The sequence below is a fragment of the Diabrotica virgifera genome, chromosome 9, assembly GCF_917563875.1.
Source record: "Diabrotica virgifera virgifera chromosome 9, PGI_DIABVI_V3a".
In the NCBI taxonomy this organism is placed as follows: domain Eukaryota; kingdom Metazoa; phylum Arthropoda; class Insecta; order Coleoptera; family Chrysomelidae; genus Diabrotica; species Diabrotica virgifera.
Window position 1 is genome coordinate 161,217,276 of NC_065451.1, and position 21,188 is coordinate 161,238,463.

At 35.9% G+C, this 21,188-nt stretch overlaps 1 protein-coding gene across 1 annotated transcript; it reads right to left on the minus strand.

Annotated features, from left to right (window-relative positions):
* Positions 1-13,508: 13,508 nt before the first annotated feature.
* LOC126892407 (uncharacterized) lies at positions 13,509-20,964 on the minus strand. The gene is made up of 2 exons (XM_050661936.1): positions 20,727-20,964; positions 13,509-13,921 (listed from the first exon to the last, which is right to left on the minus strand). The coding sequence occupies exons 1-2, from the start codon at positions 20,877-20,879 to the stop codon at positions 13,709-13,711; spliced, it is 366 nt and encodes a 121-aa protein (XP_050517893.1). The 5' UTR covers positions 20,880-20,964; the 3' UTR covers positions 13,509-13,708.
* Between the last annotated feature and the right edge of the window lie 224 nt (positions 20,965-21,188).

The following is a 21,188-nucleotide window of genomic DNA, read 5'->3' on the forward strand; positions in this document are numbered from 1 at the left end:
TTCTACATAATTTATATGCTTGGTCATCTTGTGTAACCCTAATACACATATATTTCCCAAAGTTCTATGGACGACTTCTCAATTCTTATTAGCTCATTGGGGACTAGATTGTCATCATTTTTATTTTTATATATAAAGGATTTCTACGGCTATCGCCGCCACAATCCTGAACCGAACGATTTCGTCTTCCAAAGAAGACAAATAAGACAAATGTCTTACGCCAACGCCGCAGCCAATCCACGCCCCAAAACCCAAGCCAGAAATCAAAACGTCATCAACGCCATAAACGATCCCACACTGTCCGAATATCTAATCAAAGATCTCCCAAAAGATCTTTGTAACAAACGTACCTTCTTTCGGCAAATAAATGCCACCACTCTTTTGTCCAACAAAATTCATTCTTGTAAAGTTCTCTCACATTGAATCGCACATCTTCGACTTTTTAATCCTATAAATGCAGGGGATATCGAGAAAGCTATCCACACAGCAACTGGCCAAACCATGGTTACGGTCCATAGCCGTAGCAGAAATGCAAACACTTCCGCTAAAGAGCCTACCTATCTCCTCTGCATTACCGGAATCGACGTAGATTACTCCGAGCAGGAGGTCACCGACTTGCTCACAGAACAGCAATTCCCGGTCGAAAGACTGTGGAGAGTCAAAGCCTATAAAACAGGCAAAGACTCTAAAGTGATCAAGGTGGTGACCAAATCCTTGGAGAGATTTACGTCAGCACTGAGCCGAGGCATAACTCTAGATGGCGAAATCTACAATGCCGAACTCCCTCATGGCTCCGACCCTACAATCCCCACTCCAAAATATTGCAGCAAATGTTGCATCAACGGACATTCCATCGACGAATGCCCTCAAAAAGCATTCGTCTGCCCCCACTGCGGCGGTAACCACAAGTCCAGCGCCTGCACCAAACAGCAGGAACCCAAATGCCCGAATTGCGGCGGTGACCACCCCGCATACTCAAACAAGTGTCCACAAAGACACACCATCCCCTCCGCCCAACACGAAATACAGCCACTCACGATCGAAAGATCATTCCCCCCTTTCGAACTCCCTACTGAAACAAAGAACATCTTGTCTATTCAGACTGCTCTGTTGCTTAACTTGTTGCCTGAACTTCGCGAGCATATCGCTGCAATCACGGCTAATCTGATTAGCCAAGTCTACGACCACTCCACAGTGGTCCACGGGTACGGGAGCAATGTCACGGTGACATTCCGCCCCAACCACTAAACACCCCCCTTTTTATGGATTTCACCCTAGGCACAGTCAACTGTCAGGGTCTCTCCAAAAAGAGACCCCTCATCAAGAATATCCTGTCGAAGCATAACATCCAGATCCTCGCACTCACAGATACTCTGTCGAAAAACGATCCACACTTCGCAGGATATTCGATCATCCATCGAAGCCGCTGTCAGGTTTCACGTGGGAATGGTATTCTCGTGAAACACGGAATACCGCACAACATACACACATTCCCACAAAATTTTCGTCCACCTGATGTGGACTTCCTGGCAATTGACGTGCACATCCCCAACAACGAAACCCTCACGATAGTCTCTTACTACAAACACCCGGATCAACCACTCAACAGGCATTTGCTGGAGTACTTTTCGAGACTCGGCAAGGCTGTGTTGATGGGCGATCTAAATTGTAGACACACACAGTTTGGTGATCATCGTCAAAACCCAGAAGGCATCCGCCTCACGGATTATCTACTAGACCTTCCTATTTCAAGAATCACCAACACTGAATTCACGTTTTTGAACGCCAATGGGGCTTCTATTGTCGACCACATCCTAGTTACTAGTAACATTCTGGATCGGTTCGGGGATAGATGCCACATAGGTGATTCGATAACGTCAGACCACGTACCTCTTCTTGTCGACACCGACATACTTATTCCAAAACAACCAAACCCTCCAAGATCTATAAGAGACTATCGTCACGCTAACTGGACTGAATTCCAAAACTTCATCACACAAAATCTCCCTATGTTAGGCGAACTCGATACTAACGATAGTATCGACACCAGTGCAACCAATATCGAGAACCTCATCACTGAGGCGATCACGCACGCAATTCCACTCAAACAAATAACTTATACATCACCGGCACTTCCACAATACATCATTGCCAAAATTCAACAAAAACGACGTCTTCTACGTCAATACAAGGCCAACAGAAACCCACTTATCAAAACAGAGTACAACCGGATCTGTGCCAGGATAAAGAGGGAGATATCTGTCCTAACGGCTCGCCGGTGGGAAGATGCTACCTCAAAACTGGACTACAGAGACGGAGGTAAATTCTGGCAAAAATTCAAAGTCCTAACAAAACAAAAATTATCTCAACCATCTCATCTGTTGGTCAACAATCACATTGTCAATTCCCCAGAAGGGAAAGCCGAAGCATTCAGAAATTCGCTTCAAAACAATTTTCAAACGCCAGATAACCCGAACTTTGATCGCATATTTAAATTCAACACAGAATACATAGTAAATGTTACTCTCAACCACTACATTCCAGTCTATGATCCTATCATGGACCCCCTCACCGACAGGGAAACGGAGAGCTTTTGCCAAATCGGCAAAAACAGCGCTCCCGGACCTGATGGCATCAACCGAAGGTGCCTCAAAAAACTTCCAGAGAGTATCATTCCTCTTCTAACTAAAATATTCAATGCATGTCTCAAAAACAGCCACTTTCCTACTCCTTGGAAAGTGGCCAACACCATCATGCTTTTGAAAAAAGGCAAACCCCCAACCGACGTGGAATCCTATAGACCAATCTCACTAATCAATACTCTGGGTAAAGTTCTTGAGCTAATCCTAAAAGAAAGGCTCAATAACTTTCTCGAAAACCACAATATCATACCAAAATTTCAATATGGATTCCAGTCAGGAAAATCTACTAAACATGCATTAATAGATTTCACTACCAAAGTTACTCAAACCATCAACGATGGTTCAATCGCCATAGCCACATTTCTGGATGTGCAGAAGGCTTTCGACCAGGTCTGGCACGGCGGGCTTGTTCGGAAACTTCTGGACATCGGGCTACCATTGCAATTTACCAAAATTGTACACTCCTACCTCCACAACCGTACTGTCAGAGTTAAAATAGGCGATCAAAAGTCCACCCCCTTCACTCCACAAGCTGGAGTTCCCCAGGGTTCAGTCCTAGCGCCGCTGTTGTACATTATCTACAACAGCGACATCACTAACCAAAATATCCCAGGTACTCGGCTGTTTCTCTATGCGGACGACACGACTCTGCTCTCAACCACCTCTCGATACAACCCAAGACTCCTCTTCAGAAGAGCCCAGGCTCTGTTGGACGGCGTCGGCGAATGGTGTTGTAAGTGGAGAGTCACGCTGAATGCGAACAAAACAACAACAATTGTGTTTCGCGCCCCTTCTGTGTCAAATAGAATCATTTGTAATGATGACGACCAACATCCTCTGAGTCTGTTGGGAGAAAGGCTTGTTGTTAGCCCGACTGTGAACTATTTGGGAGTACTGTTTACCAGGACTCTCAATTGGGACGCAGATCTAAAGGCAACTTTAGATAGGGTAAGGAACAGGGCCAGACTTCTTAACGCTCTCTCGGGAAAAATTGGCAAGACACACAAGAAGACTCTCATTCACACTTACAGGACCTTTATTCGACCCGTCATGGAGTACAAATCATGTATCTACTCTCTTTGCTCAAGACAAAAACAAGAGAGGTTGTTGAGGACAGAGCGGAGAATCTTGCGTAGATGTAACTATGAGCACTGGCGATATCCCTCAAACGAAATCCATAACATCTCGAACACCCCCAAAATCACCGAGAGAATAAACTCTCTGAACAGGAACTTCACAATCAAAGTAATCAACGGCCCCCCTTCCGACACACAAGAATCTCTCAAATGTTCCTGTTCATCTTCCGGCCACGTACTCCACCGAAAGCCCAAACGCAAAAAGATCCATGTACCGTCCGCTCTAATGCAAACATGCATTGACGAACTCCCGGTGGAGTACGAAAACATCCTTGAGGCTACCCCGTTAGCCTACCGTACCCACCTCTAACATTTCCTCTTCCCTACCCCGAACAGGGAGAAGTTGGTTTTTTGCGGTTTCCCAACTTCATTGCACAATTATACCTGTTCGTCCCAAGAAAATAGCCGCAACTATTTTCTCCACTCGAACGCTCACTGTCCACGCTGCGCTCAAAGCCACCTCCTGACCGCCGACGAGGGACGCAGGTTCGCCTGTCGTTGTACAATGGTTTCTAGGGAGACTGGTCGAGAGCAAAGCACGGACAGTACACGTAAATGTCTATGGAACCAACAACAATCCATCAAACTTTCTTCTCTGTTGTCTTCTTAGCCTTCTGGACACCACCGTCCGGCAAACCAAGGATCCAAGAACACCAGGACACGGTGCTTGCCCCAGTGTGTTTTTCGGACTGTTTGCTTTTGCTGCCAACACCAAACATTCACCACAAACCCTGAAGAGGACAAAATCCTAAACAGGGACACACATTGTTCGCATTTCTTCTAAAGCATTTTTCTAGACAAGCAAATCAAACAATGAGATGACTATCGCCGCCTCTTCATACCCAGCTTCCAATTTTTTTCTATCGTAACACATATTTTCATCTTATTGCCTCAAATCCATTGCTTCCTGAATATTGTCCCTCCAGCTTCTCCGTGGTCGTCCTCTTCTTCTTCTCTCCGGTGGGACCCACTTTAATATTTTTCTTGGCCGGCGAGTCTCATTCATTCTTTTAACGTGACCGAACCATGTCAGCTGTTTCTTTTTAATATTGTCTATTATAGTTTTTTCCACCTTCATACGTTCTCTAATTTCTTACATGTTCCAATCTCGAAACCTGACAACTTCTCCTTAAAAAGTCCATTTCTGTACTAAGTAGCTTCTTTTTATTTCGTGCACTATGTCCCAAACTTCTGCACCGTAGATTGTAACGCTCTTCTTTATACTTTCATAAATCCTTCTCTTTGTTTCCTTCCTGATATCTTTGTCCCATAAAATTGAATTGAGGGATCTAGTGATGCTTCTACCTTTATTGATCCAAATAGTTGCATTGTTTCACTCCAACAATATGTCCTTGTTTCAATGGTAGGTTCTCAATGTCTTCGTTTCCCACTATGAAATATTCTGACTTATCCATATTTATTACTAATGCTGTCTGTTGGTAATGGTCATTTAGCGTCCGTATCATATAGCTTAAGTCATCTTGACTTCGGCTATAACAATTTGGTCGTGCGCAAAGTAAAATGTAAATAGGGAGTCGCGTCCCACTTGCAGTTCCATCGGTTTTACTGCTTTTGTCCACCTCTGTAAGGACTGGTCAAGGTATATTTTAAGGAGAGAGGGAAATAGACAACATCCTTGTCGGAGGCCTTTTGAAGTATTAAGTGCCTCAGTGAAAATTTTGCCGTTTTTATTCTGGTGTTAGTGGTTTCATATAATATTTTAGTTGCTTGTATGAGTTTTCCATCGATACCAATGTCTTTCATTGACTTTCATAGTTCTATGGGGACACTATCATAGGCTTTTTCTATGTCGATAAGAGCGAAGTGGGTTTCTTGATTTCTCTGTATTTTTTTTTCTAGTGCTATTTTTAAAGTGAAGAGATTGTCTCCGTTGAACGTCCCGCACGAAAGCCAGCTTGTTCTTAAGCTTGCTTTCCTTGAATTTCCTGCTCTATTTCCTTTCTTAATATTCTGGAGTATCATGGGGTTATTTTTAGGTCCCTTCTTCTGTATGGGAGTAATATGTGATGTTAGCCATTCATCTGGTACTTTTTCTCCATTCAGACATTTTTGTTTTTCCATAGTTTATTTTTAAACTGACTCTCTATTATTTGCTGTAGTTATTGTAGCAAAAGTCTGGCTTCTCCTAAGTCGTCTTTTATAAGAACAATGTCATCCGCATATCGGAGATGATTTAGTATCTTTTCATATATGTTAATATCCTCTAAATTATTATCTTCTACTCTTTTCCTCTATTCGTTTAAATCTAATCCCACTCCATAATTGTTCTGAATAGATTTGGAGACAAAATGTCGCACTGATGCTCCCTTATTCTTCTTCTCGATGTGCATATCCGTGACGAATGTTGGTGATCATCATGTCAATCTTTACTTTATCTGCAGCAATGCAAAAAAGCTGCACAGATGTTGTGTTGAACCAGGTTCTTGGGTTCTTCAACCAGGATGTTCTTCTTCTTCCTGGACTTTCATATATCTTTCCTTGCAGGATGGCTTCCTTGTAGGAAGACCTATCTGGATTAATTTTGCATAATGTGTCCAAAGTATTCTAACTTTCGAGATTTGATAGTGGTCAGTACCTCTCGGTCCTTCTTCATTCTTCTGAGGATCTCCGCATTTGTGACCCGGTCAGTCCACGGGATTTTAATAATTCTCCGATATAGCCACATCTCAAATGCTTCTAATTTTCTGCATATATCTTCGTTCAAACTCCACGATTTAACGGCATAAATAAAGGACAGAGAAGACGTAGCATCGTAGCATTAAAAAAGGCCCCCATATGTTTAAATGTGGATCTAACTTTTCCAATGCGCGCTCTTATCTCTTGGTTTGTAACATTAACACGTCAAATGCCAAAGCCTCGGCGTTGGGCGCCAGTGAAACATGAATGGAAAATAGAATTTGACAAGATGTTGATATGTCATACAAGGATGTGACGTGTTACACAATTTGGAGAACAAGTCCACGGTTGCTCAGAATCGGAAGAGATATGGGATGGTTCTTAACAAGATGTTATTAAAATGCTCTTATTAGCTTAGAAATAAAAAAAATAGAAAAATTAAATAGGAATATCACATAAAAGGAACTAAATATTGGGCGCCACTGGTTACCTTATGGGAACCAAAAAAAAACATAGTCAATATAAAATATACAAATATAAAAATATACAAATATAAAAATACTTTATTAAAGGAAAGCAAATATGGCGTGACTTACCGTATCTATGTCTTTACTCAGCTAAATCTTTGTTGTACTTACGAAACAAGAGAGAAGAAGTAAGAGACAAATAATAAGATTGTATTTTGCAAATCAAACATTATTTATTATTGAAACAAAATGAAATTAAATTTGTGATCCCTTACGGTGTTACAAATAGAGATCGTGATTACCAAAAAAAATAAAAAGTTTTACATAGAAAAAATAATACCTTATACATCATAGTCCTGTATCTTCTTGGTTGGTTCTAAGTCCAAGCAACAATTCACTCCACTAAATGTATACAATAACAGTACATCAGGTTACTCCCATAGTTTATAGAAAAATTTTATAGAAAAATTCAGCATCAAATTTTTTTTAAACAAATCGGCACTACTCGAACAAAAATTTGAAGAACTCAATAGTTCTTTAGTATATTAAACGGGATCAAAATGAAATATATAAGCTAACTTTATGATTTAACTATGATGTTGAAACTAGTAACACCAAAAGAAAACTTCTAACTCCTGCTTGTACGTAGGAAAAATTATACCAATAGTGGTATGATAATATCGACATCCGCCTAACAGCAGCGAGAATGCCGGAGTCCAAGTCTAATCCGCCATGTATACCGGGCTGAGTTAAGCTACCAGCCGGGCGAAGACACTTGCAACTACATTTTAAACTTCACCATACTCAAACTAAACTGGAACCTCCTGACGGCTCTAACGTAACTGCTTTCTCGATCTCAATTCAAGACCAGATTCCTAAACCAAACGTCCCTTCCAAAAATCATTCGATCTTTTCCATCAAAAGTTCAACGACCAATTATTACAGACTTAAGACACTCAATTAATCAAAATCTTGACCAATAGAAAAATGCGAAACATGCTTCGGGTTGAACTCTCTGGCGTCACCAGAAACAGCTCATCCAATTGTCAAGAGAATAAGCTAAACGGATTCCAATAGTTCGTACAACCTACTTTTCCCATGGAAAGCCTGATGCGTCAGCAAAAAGAACACTTGTTGATCAAACTTTGGAGCTCTTATCGCCACTTATAATCCCATTCCACAGTCTCACAGTCGCCAAAAAATACATTATGAAGAATTTATGACTTTTGATTCCTTTGGCGATTTTAAAATAACGTAAACACTTGAAGAAATAAAAATTTATCGATTCACGAGAAACACCAGATCGATTCAATACTATGAGAAACAAAAAAAGAATCAGATGATTTAATTCCACACAATACACGGTACAATTTACGAAACGGATTCAGCATACAGGGTAAACCGATAATACTAGGGGTTCGAAAACGCTAATGATCTTCGCAGCCGTTACAGGTTGTTGGTCCATTATTCATTTATTTTCAGTGTTCATAGTGATCATAAGGTTTGCCTTCTTTACGTTTATATTGAGTTCATATAATGCTGACTGTAATACCTGATTTTGTTCATAAGGACTTATTAAATACTATGGTATCATCTGCATACCTGATGTTATTTAGCCGGTATTTTTTTTTCATACCCATTTAGTAGAATACCTCTTTCAGTATCGTGCAAAGCTTCGATAAATATTCTTTTGGAGTAGAGATTGAAAATTAAAGGGGATAAAATACAGCCTTGCCTCACTCCCACTCCACGCATGATTTTTACATATTCGGTGTATCCACTTTTAACTCTGAGGTTTGCAGTCTGATTCCACTAAAAGTTTCTAATTATTTTCAGATCTTGGTTGTTAATTCCTGCTCCTTTTAGTATTTGCATAATCTTGGCGTGCTGTACTCGATCAAACGCATTCTTGTAATCAACCAGGCATGCGTATAGGTCGCAATTGGCGTCTGTACATTTCTAGAATAAGACTTGTATTGAAAATAAAGCCTCTCTGGTGCCAACAGAATTTATGAACCCGAACTGGTTGGGGGAAATTTGACTTTCAAATAGCTTGTAAACTCTCGTATGGATTATCTCTAGGAAAAATTTTAGGACATGACTCATCAGGCCTATAGTACGGTATTCTATGCATTTTTTGCTTCTGGTTTTTTTGGAAATGCAATAAATTCAGACTTCAGCCACTCCGTTGGTATTTCTCTAGAGTTGTAGATGTTAATGAGTATCTTTGTGATTATTGTTATTGATTCGTTGCCCATTAGTTTGAGTAGCTCTGCTTATATATTATCCGAACGTGCTGCTTTGCCATCCTTTAGCTGTGTTATTGCGGAATAAACTTCCTGCTGTAAAATTATTGGTCCATCATTTACATCTTCTAGCTCAAAGGTGTTATCCCTTTGGTCTTCAAATAGTTTATCTAGATATTCTTTCCACGTTCTTATTTCATTCTGTTTGTCTCAGATGATGTTTCCGTCAGAATCAGTTAAATTTTATTTCTGTCTCCATTTTAGTCCCCCAGTGAGCTCTTTAACTTTGATATATACATTGTGGCTATCGTACTTACTTTGACTGGAGAGTATTAATTTCTTCGCATCTCTCCATTGCTTCTTTTTCTTTCGCTTCTCCGATTTTCCTTCTTATTGATATATTTATCTCTTTATATTTGTCGGAGTAATTTTTAACGTTTCCTCTTTCGTCTATTAGTTTCAGAATCTCATCTGTCATCCATGATTTTTTCTTGGATTATTTATCTGCTTTAGATATGCTGCACCCTTAGGTATGCCAAAGTTGTTCTTGCATTTCGTATATATTTCAACTAATATTCGAATACCTGTGGTCTATATCGCAAACTGTGTTTTTTTCTCAAAGTTCGCAACACCTTGTGGATTATTCTATCATTTATAAAATACTGAAATTAAAACCCAAGGTTTAGGTTTTCTTAATATTCTGTTTTTTTTATTCATTCGCTTGTTGAATAATCCAACAGTTAGGTACTTTAACAACTAGCCATGTTCTTCATCAGTACAGGGTGTTTCTAAATAAATGCAACAAACTTTAAGGGGTAATTCTGCATTAAAAAATACTGACAGTTTGCTTGAAAATCGTATGTCCGCAAATGCTTCGTTCCCGTGATACCGTATGTTGAATATTTTCTTACAAACTGACGATTTATTTATTGCTAAAACACCGGTTGAGTTATGCAAATGAAATTTGGTGGGTTTTACGACGTAGGTATTGCATATTTTTTGACATGCAATTAAGAATTTTATATTCACCATTGGCGTGCACGACCGATCGTATTAACAGTATGCGCTCCAATAACTATCTGTTAAAACCTACCAAATTTCATTTGCATATATTATGTCAACCAATTTTAGGGCAATAAATAAATCGTCAGTTTGTAAGAAAAAAATCAACATCCCGTATCTCGGAAACGAAGCATTTGCGGACATATGTTTATAAAACAAATGGTCATTATTTTTTCATGCAGAATTGCCCCATAAAGAAACCCCTTTTAGAAACATCCTGCACTGATGAAGAACTTGGTTAATTGTTAAAGTTGATAACTTTTGTATTATCCAACATAAATATGCGAATGAATCAAAAAACAGAATGTTAAACAAACTTGGGGCTATAGTGGGTTTTAATGTTAAGAAAACCTGAAGCTATATACCCCATTCCACGAATATACGACCCTCTTGGATTATCGCGACAACGAATATTTTACTGTGCAAAACATGAAGAACAAAAGTAAATTGCAAATTATATTGTTGTTTATTGGAGTAAATATTAGAGCAAAATAATTTCGTACTTCTTATGTTGCACACTAAAATATTCGTCGTCGCGATAATCCAAACAGTCGTATATTCGTGGAATACACCATAGTTGGGTTTTAATTTCAGTATTTTATAAATGCTAGATAGTCCAGAAAGCCACTGTGCATCCGCTAGGAAAAATATTCCGATTCAGATTTTTTGCACAATCTTACTCAAAAGGATCCCCTAAAAAAAGTTGATTAATAGCAAGCTGAAAATTTGTTAATAGCTTAAGAGTGTCAAGAGTGTCTAGTCGGATAAACTTTGATATATGGGAACACTGGAACAGGGGCAGCTTTAATTGTGGAACAGGTTAAAAATTTGGAACGGTCAGACCACGAAAACGGCACATTTATTTTGTCTGACAGAACAGACTTAAATTCTCCGAACAGAGATTAAACTCTCATGCAAAAATCAGACTGCTATTTATCACCTGTCATAATTCCTGTCATTTGACATATTCTACATGTTCCACTCATTAAAACACCCAATTGGTGATAAATAGCAGTATGATTTTTGCATGAGAGTTTAATCTCTGTTCGGAGAATTTAAGTCTGTTCTGTCGGACAAAATACATGTGCCGTTTTCGTGGTCTGACGTTCCAAATTTTTAACCTGTTCCACAATTAAAATTTCCCCTGTTCCAATGTTCCCATATATCAAAGTTTGTCCAACTAGACACCCTTAAGCTATTAACAAATTTTCAGCTTGCTATTAATCAACTTTTTTTTTTCATATGCGGGATCCAGACCTATTTCAACAAATTTGCATGTTGCCAGGACCAAAAGTGGGTCAAAAATTTTTTAAACGTTATTTTTTTGTTTTTTTTTTTTGTTATTTTTTTGCATGGAACAAAGTTTTTTTAGGTTTTTTTTGAATCATTCCCAACAGAAAAGGTCTTCTGTGACTTTTCTCTAAAGTTGATAGTTTTTGACATATAAGCGATTAAAAATTAAAAAGTTGGGAAATCGGCCATTTTTAACCCTCAAAAACTATGTGAAAAGCTGAAAATTTGAATGTTGCAAAGGTAGGTGGATATTCTTTAAACATCGATTAATAAAATCCCGAGGAGTTTTTTGCAATACAATATTCAAAACTCCTTTGTTTTTTAATTGCTAAGCGTGCTCGACACTATTTTCTACCGTTGCATACAGTACGGTGCAAATGAAAGGATTCAATTCGATATTTCGTAAACCGGCGACTTTAATGAAAAATCCCGAAACAGGTCGATTTTTATTTTTAAGTTATGATATTGTGGCATATATGGTATACTAGTGACGTCATCCATCTGGGCGTGATGACGTAATCGATGATTTTTTAAATGAGAATAGGGGTCGTGTGCTTGTTCATTTGAAAGGTTCTTCAATTCTCTATTTAGTTATATACACACTTACATAATTATTTATAAAGGGTGTCCAAAAAAAGTTCTTAATTATATTATTTGAAAAAAAAGAAGAATATATGTAATTTATTTAATTCAAAATACATTTTACTGTTACCCGAAAACTAAAAAAATGTTTATTTCACAAATAAACTTTGCTTTTCGATTAAATTCATTATTCAAGCCAGCTTCCGCCAGCCACCTGCCTCTTGGAAGTTTGAACATTTAATTTAAGCAAAAAGCAATGTTTATTTGTGAAATAAACATTTTTTAGTTTTCGGGTAACAGTAAAATGTATTTTGAATTAAATAAATTCCATACATTCTTCTTTTTTTTTCAAATAATTTAATTAAAAACTTTTTTTGGACACCCTGTATAAATAATTATGTAAATGTTTATATTACTGAATATAGAATTGAAGAACCTTTCAAATGAGTGAGCACTCGACCTCTATTCTCATTTAAAAAAATTATCGATTACGTCATCACGCCCGGATAGATGACGTCACTAGTATACCATATATGCCACAATATCATAACTTAAAAATAAAAATCGACCTGCTTCAGGATTTTTCCTTAAAGTCGCCAGTTTACGAAATAACGAATTTACTCCTGTCCAATTTGCACCGTACTGTATACACATACAACGGTGGAAAATAGTGTCGCGCACGCTTGATCAGCAATTAAAAAACAAAGGAGTTTTGAATATTTTATTGCAAAAACTCTTCGGGATTTCATCAATTGATGTTTAAAGAATATCTACTTACTTTGGCAACATTCATATTTTCAGTTTTTCACATAGTTTTTGAGGGTTAAAAATGGCCGATTTCGCAATTTTTCAATTTTTAATCGCTTATATGTCAAAAACTATCAACTTTAGAGAAAAGTCACTAAAGACCTTTTCTGTTTGGAATGATCCAAAAAAACCTAAAAAACTTTGTTCCATGCAAAAAAAATAATTTTAGGAAAAAAACAAAAAAACGTTTAAACATTTTTGACCCACTTTTGGTCATTGCAACATGCAAATTTGTTAAAAGGGATCCTTTTTGAGTAAGATTGTGCAAAAAATCCGAATCGGAATATTTTTCCTAGCGAACTTATAACGTATAAAAGAAAAACAGTTTGATTCGTACACCCGGTATACAATGAAAATTTACCTGTTTAACAACAGTATCATTACAGCGAGATTAAAGAATAAGGCTATAGCATTAATAAAATTATTTAAATCGGACCACAGGTTTAGGAGATACAAGACATTAATAATGATCAATTTTTTTGGGTACCCATTTGCTCTGACGCGTAGTGTATATTCTGATATTTCTTTTAAAAAGTTAGATTTTTCGATTAATTTGAATTTTAAGGCACTGCGCAGAAGGTTTCGTTGGTTGTCTGTGGCCATCAATCTAGTGTCTAGAGAACGGAAAAAGACATGAGTACTAAAGACGTGTAATAAACTAATAGTCAAGTAATAAGTTTTTTTTTTTTATTTAGATATATTAAAGTGTAATGATTTGATTTTTCTTGTGTTGAAACAGAAAATGTTATTCTAAATAATATTCTTAAAATATACACGATCAAATTAAAAATAAGATATACATAGATTTCATAGTAAATCGATTTAAACTATCTGTGCTAACTTTTTGTTCTCTTAACAAAAAAAATGTTTATAGCGTCATCTTCTGTCATACCATCTGGCAATTTATACTTATTACTGCAAGAATTCATGGCTTCTACATCCTGATGGCTTTCCATCATACATTCGATACGCTGTTGAAAATTCGCTCTGAATGACGCGATCCTCTGTAACTTCTGTTCCGGACTTTCGTCATATTTTGTAAAGATTTCCTAAAAATCCATAGTAGGTATTACATTTAAAAAACAAGCTGAAAATGCGAGCATCATCATAACGAAAACTTTGTTTATTTACGCATTTTAATTCGTAATATGGAAAATTGATATTATGAAAAGTAGTTTAGAATTAATAATTATGTTTTAATGTGCAATTATATCATTCTAATTTAAATGTTATGAACTATAAAGGTAGTTTACTCATGATCTAAATTTATATTTTTATATACCTCGTATAAAATTAATAAAATTTTATATAATATGTTGGTTGCATCATAAATCTTAGAACATTAATAGCTTTTTATGAAGAATAACTTTCCTTCGTCAAATTACAAATAAAAGAGTTATAAATGAAAATGTTAATATCCATAATTTGAGAAAAACCTTCAAATATTATTTCCATTAGAATTGCACATATCACAGACCATAATTTTTTATACCAAACAATATTATTTCATATACTGTCGGTTCGCTAAACTCAGACACAACTGGCAAGTGATTTTAGTCAATAATTTTTCAAATTTCCCAAAAAAATAATTACTAATTACCTAGTTCAGGGCTTCCCAAACTTATTCGTACTGTGACGCCCTTGAGACTGGATTTTTTTTGCGACGCCCCTCAACCCAACCCCCAATAAAATTTACCAATTTTAGTAAGTACTAGCCTAGTAACAGGTTATAGTTATAACAAAAAAAACTATTTGAACATTTATATTTTCATTAGAAATTAAGAACGAAATCAAAAAATAGGTCCAAAAATAAAAAGGGATATTTTTTATGTAACTGGCTGGTTAACGTGACGGATGTGCTTGCTATTTTAAGCACAGCTTATGAAACCGGGACTCCAATTTGTAAATTGCCACTCTCATTTCTTTTTCTTTTAGTTTATGTTTGACCTATACTTGTTTTTAATTACTGTCACTGCAGAAAATTCCGTTTCGCACAAGTACGAAGTAAATGGTAATAAAACCTTTAATGTTGCAGTGCTGATGGCATGATATTCATGAGAAACTAAGCTCCAAAATTCAAACAGTGTGTCCTTGTCATATTAAAGCTTTAGGCTGGAATCACATGACAATTCTGTCAGTTGTTCTTCTTTCTCTGTTGAAAGTGTCGATAATGTGGATAACTGGAAAGGGTTTCTGACCCAGTCATATTACTCCAGATCTTCCGGAAAATATTTCTCAAAGTGTTCGCTCAATGATAACAAGTGTTGTGTAAACATATTTTTTATAGAGGGATCGAGGATTTCTGTCGAGTTTTCTTGTAGAATACCTTGTAAAGCAGGGAAACTGTCAATTTCTTGATCTTCTAATGTTCTCTTTCATAAGAGCAACTTATTCTGAAACCCAGAAATTTTATTTGCCAATTGCAGGATATGAGTATTGTAATACATATATTTTATGTATTAAAAGTCTGCTCTGACACGCGACGCCCCTGGGACAACTCGGTGACGCCCCAGGGCGTCGCGACGCACAGTTTGGGAAGCCCTGACCTAGTTAATAATTACTAAATAATTAGTAGTTTTGCCAATTTTGGCAAAATTCGCAAAAAACAAAAAATTACCTACTAAAATCACTAGCCAGTTGTGTCGAGTTTAGCGAACCGACTATACAGGGTGTCCAGAAACTCTACCGATAAACGAAGACAGGAGATTCCTCAGATAATTTTAAGAGAATTTAACCACATTCTCCTAGTCCGAAAATGCTTCCTAAGAGAGTTAGAGCTCTTTGAAGATGGCGTCTTGTAATTAGTTTTTCTTAAATACCTCCAGAACGCTTTTAGTTAGAAAAAACGAAAATTGGTACACATATTTATCTTCCAGAGATAAATCGATTCCATCTATGGTAACTTTGGGTGGTGGTTTTGGGTGGGGCAACGGTTATTTTATCGCATAACTTTTTTGTCTTTAACTTTTAAGCACTTTTGATACGGGATTATTAAATTGTGAAGTATTCTAGTACTAAAAGGTACTCTTGCTTTAAGTCGGTAGGACACACCGTTTTCTAAAAAAATCGATTTGAAAATTTTTCGTTTCCTGAATTTGAAAAAAGTTTTGAAAATTAAAAAAAAACGGTGTATTTTACCAAATTCAAGCAAAAGTAACTTTTGATACTAGAATACCTCATAATTTAATAATCTAGTGTCAAAAATTCTTAAAAATTAAAGACAAAAAAGGTATGCGATAAAATAGCAATTGATCTACCCAAAACGGACGCATATGACCGGTACTAGAAATTCACGATTAATTAAATAGATTCATCTCTGGAATATAAATAAATGTACCAATTTTGGTTTTTCTAAATATTTTTTTTTATTGATTTTTTTTGATATTCAAACAACGAAAATCTTTCAAATCGATTTTTCTAGAAAACGGTGTATCCTGTCGACTTAAAGTAAGAGTACCTTTTAGTACTATAATACCTTACATTTTAATAATCCAGACTCAAAAGTGCTTAAAAATTGAAAACAAAAAAGTTATGCGATAATATAACTGATGCCCTGCCCAAACGGACGCCTATGACCGGTATTATAAATTTGCAATTAATTAAATCGATTTATCCCTGGAAGATAAATATGTGTACCAATTTTCGTTCTTCTAAATAGAAGCGTTCTGGAGATATTTAAGATAAACTAATTACCAGACGCCATCTTCAAATAGCTCTCTCTAGCTTCTTTAGGAAGCATTTTCGGACTAGATGAATTGGGTTAAATTGTCTTAAAATTATCTGAGGAACCTCCGTTTATCGGTAGAGTTTCTGAATACCCTGTATTTTAATTTCATAACAAATGGAACAGTCCATTTATTATTATAAAGGGTAGGCCGTATACTCGTAGATATATACCTACTTAATAAATTATTGCTTTTAAAATATACTCAAATTGTATTTTTGAACATCTTATTTATTTTATATAATAATTAAATTCACTATTAAATGTCATTGATGTTTTATTAATACTGAATTTAAAATTTAGTTTGACATTCACGAAGTGTCGGTAGGAAATAACCGGATTGTGACGTCACATTTTAGATTTTGAGGTCGATTATCTCGAAGACGGTTAGAGATATCGAAATGCAGTTTTCAGAATCCATCGATACACCTGCTCTAAGTATTGCAGGAGCGGCAACGCAATAACACACAGACTTTTGCAAATTTATAAACGAAAAGTTTTCGTTGAAAATAAAAAAACATATCTCCCACATGGTCCAGTTTATTAATGTGATAGATTTATTTCTCCTAATATTATTATTAATTTGCTAATTACTGTACATACTGAAGTTAAAAAAAAATAGGATTCAAATGAGGATCATTGGAAGTATTTTATACAGTGCACTGGAATAAATATTACCACCCCCCCCCCCCCCCCCGTTATTAACTTATTTATTTTTAGCATATAAGCAAAACGCTCAGACAGGTCGGTTTTTAAAATAATCATAGTACATTATAGCATCAATGTTTCGAACTCAAAGCAATCCCTCTTCAGGTGACAGGCATAATTTTGATTTTTTTAAATGGGAAAGTATTTAAAAATAATTCGACCGAAATTTTGCTCCTATGCTCTTAAAAAAGATTAAATTAATATACGTTTTTGTAATCAGTATTTCAAAAGCTTTTAAATGAGGTGTCACATGATGTACTTTCCCATTTAAAAAAATCAAAGTTTTGCCTGTCACCTGAATAGGGATCGCGTTAAGTTCGAAACATTGATGCTATAATATACTATGGCTATTTTAAAAATCGACCTGTCCGATCATTTTGCTTATGTGCTAAAAATAAATAAGTTAATAAGGGGGGGGTAACACTTATTCCAGTGCATTGTATAACACCTCCTCAGGTGGTGACCCAAATATACAGTGATCACGTAATGGTTGAAATTAGATTCATTCTCATTCATTAGATCGATTCATTTTTTCGTGAATGAGCAATTTTGGAAATAAATGCCAAAACAGGTCGATTTATATTTTTAAATTATGAGTTTTTGGCGTATATATATCATGTATATGTAAATCATGACGTTTTCATGTGCGCGATTGATTTTGAAAAGGCCTTTGATAAAGTTCGCCATGAAAAAATGCTACATATTCTCAAAACTACTGGTCTGGACGATAGGGACATTAGAATAATCGCAAATTTGTATTGGGGCAAGGCTACATGTGTTAGGGTTGGGAATCAGTGCTCTGAAGAAGTAAAAATCAAGCGTGGAGTTCGACAAGGCTGTATATTGTCCCCAATGTTGTTTAATCTTTACGCTGAAACAATCTTAAATGAAGTGTTGGAAAACGCAAAAGAGGGAATACTCATTAATGGTATACTTATGAACAATATCAGATACGCAGATGACACCTTGTTACTGACAGGATCAATTGAACATCTTCAAGCGTTATTGAACCGAATGGTGGCATTCTGCGCGATATATGGACTCAAACTCAACGCAAGAAAAACAAAGTTCATTGTTATTAGTAACAGGCAGCCGTAAATAATAATAACTATAACGTAACAATCGGTAATGACTCAATTGAACGAGTAAGTAATATTGTATATCTGGGTAGTCATATTAATAAAAGCTGAAACCCTAGTACAGAAATAAAAAGTAGAAGTAGTAGAAGTTTTATGAAATATAAGAAAATCCTGTGCAGTCATGACCTAAATTTGGAACTTCGCATAAGATTGGTTTGATGTTATATATTCCCAGTACTATTTTACGGGGTTGAAGCATGGACCCTTATAGAGTCGCTTTTGAAAAACCTAGAAGCATTTGAGATGTGGGTCTACCGCCGTATTTTGAAGATCAGTTGGGTAGAAAGAGTCACAAACGAAAGGGTTTTGCAACGTTTGAATAAAAGTTGCGAAGTAGTGAACACGGTTACAAGGCGCAAATTGGAATACTTTGGTCATATAATGTGTCACCCAGAAAAATATGACATACTTCACCTTGTCATGCAAGGTAAAATAATGGGAAAAAGAAGTGTGGGCCGCCGTACAACTTCTTAGCTTAAGAACCTACGCCAATGGTTTGGGAAAACTAGCAGTGAACTATTTCGTACGGCTGTAAATAAGACAATGATTGTTAATATGCTGGGCAACATGAGAGCCAACGATCGACAAACGGTCTCGGCACCTTAAGAAGAAGATGTCATGTATACTAGTGAAATCATCCATCTGGGCGTGATGACTTAATCGATGTTTTAAATGAGAATAGGGGTCGTCTGATAGCTCATTTGAAAACTTAGTAAATTCTCTATTTAGCAAAATAAACGACGCCATAATAACAGCCGAAATTGAAGATGACCTACAAAGATTAATTAAAGAATTCTAAGACACGGCGCTCATATACAATACCTACAACATCAGAGAAAACTAAATCGATAATGATATCAGCGGAACCGATAGGATGTAAACTGGTCGTAAATAACAAAATAATTGAACAAGTAATGGAAACGGAATATTTGGAAATAAAATTGTCTAGCTACGGAAAAGTGGGAGAAGTACAAAAACAAGTAAACATGGCGAACAGAGCAGCAGGATGTCTCAACAACGCAATTTGGAGAAACAAATACCTCAAAACAATAATGACGTACATAGCCGAAAGAAGATCAGATACTAAGAAAACACAAAGACTGCTCGAAACAGCAGAAATGAAAGTCTTGCGAACAATAACAAACAAATCTCGGTTCAATTTGTAAAATTTCATTTGATTAGTTAAAGAATTACATTCAAATAACTAGACCGTGCACTTCGCCGTACGCTAGTTTACAGTGCGCCAATGTTTGTGAGAAGGGTGACTTTAGCGTTATAAATAAAAAATTATAGAAGATACAGATTTAATTTTAGAAAATTCTTTATATAATTTTTTTTGTAAAATTTTCTGAATTGTTCAATGGTCAAGTCAGTTTTGTTCTAAAATTTATATTTTCGGAATTATTTAAAAAAAAAAACATCAAACTTCGTCGTTTATTTGCTTAATAAAAAATGAAGCACCCACTTCTCGAGTAGAACTTTTTGATATGTTGTTTATTAAACATTTCTTAATGAAATTACAGAAAGTTCTATCTTGTTTGATTTTTTCCGAAGTGAAAATCTATATGCACTCCCCTATAAATTACAAATTGAACATATTTACAACAATCAATCTCTGATGATTTCTAATAAGAATGAAACTAGTAAGATTGTCTGGCACTCTCTGAACAAATTGAAATATAATACTTCTTTTGTTTTTGTTTCACGACATTCTTTTTTAGATATATAAGTTATCAGGATCATTAGCGTTCTCTGTTATAATCAGATAGCTGTGATAAAGGAAAACAATGATAAAAGTCATTGACTGACCACTCAATAATATACGGTTTGCAGATGACGTTAGTAGTAACGGTAATGGTAGAACGGCTTAGAGATTTAGAGTAAAAGTTTGAGAGGTAGTTAGAGAGCAGTGACAAAAATGGATTATCCCTAAACATAAAAAGGAGATGAAGGAAGGATATCAAAGGAAGACCTTTGAGGTCAATAGAGTCACGAATATTGGAATGTTGAGAATAATGGAGAAAGAGAAACTATATAGAAAAATAAAAAAAAAATAAAAATAAATGTGTTTTTCCGACCTCTATGTTCCATCTCGGCACAGACACTGTTCTTCGGAGTCCATGTAAACCTTTCTGTTCCAGGTACGTAATGGTTAACACTAGGACCTGAGCTAGAAGATTATGAGGAACTATATACATAAGCTGCAGTAGCACTAATTATAGCAACAAACATATCAATGTTTTAGAACAATTTTAATGTTATGTTATAAATAAAATTACTTACTTTATACCAATCAAATAAGGATGCTTGAATTTCTTTTTCAGTCTTAGGTAGTGTATACCCATTAAATGGGTATTCTTTGTCATCTTCGTCAGTCTTAGCCACGGCAGCTGCCACTATGCAAACTGCAAATAAAAGAAGCAAGTATTTATACATCTTTTTAAACCTAGTTTAACTTCACGAATGAGGAAAATATTATGTGTATATTAAGGAAAAGCGAAGATTATAGTTAAAATGTATCTTTATTGACCTTTATATACATATTTCTCATTTGATTTTTTTTAGTTTATCAGAATGACGTTAATAATATGTTTTTGTAGTATTTTACGTTCTTAAATAAATTCATTGATGAAACCAGTCCAAATCTGGATGACATGACTTTGTATCAGATTCTGGTCTCGGATGATCTTATAGTTTGGGAGGTAGTGTCAAATTTTTATGGTGATTTTTTCTTTTAGGCAAGAA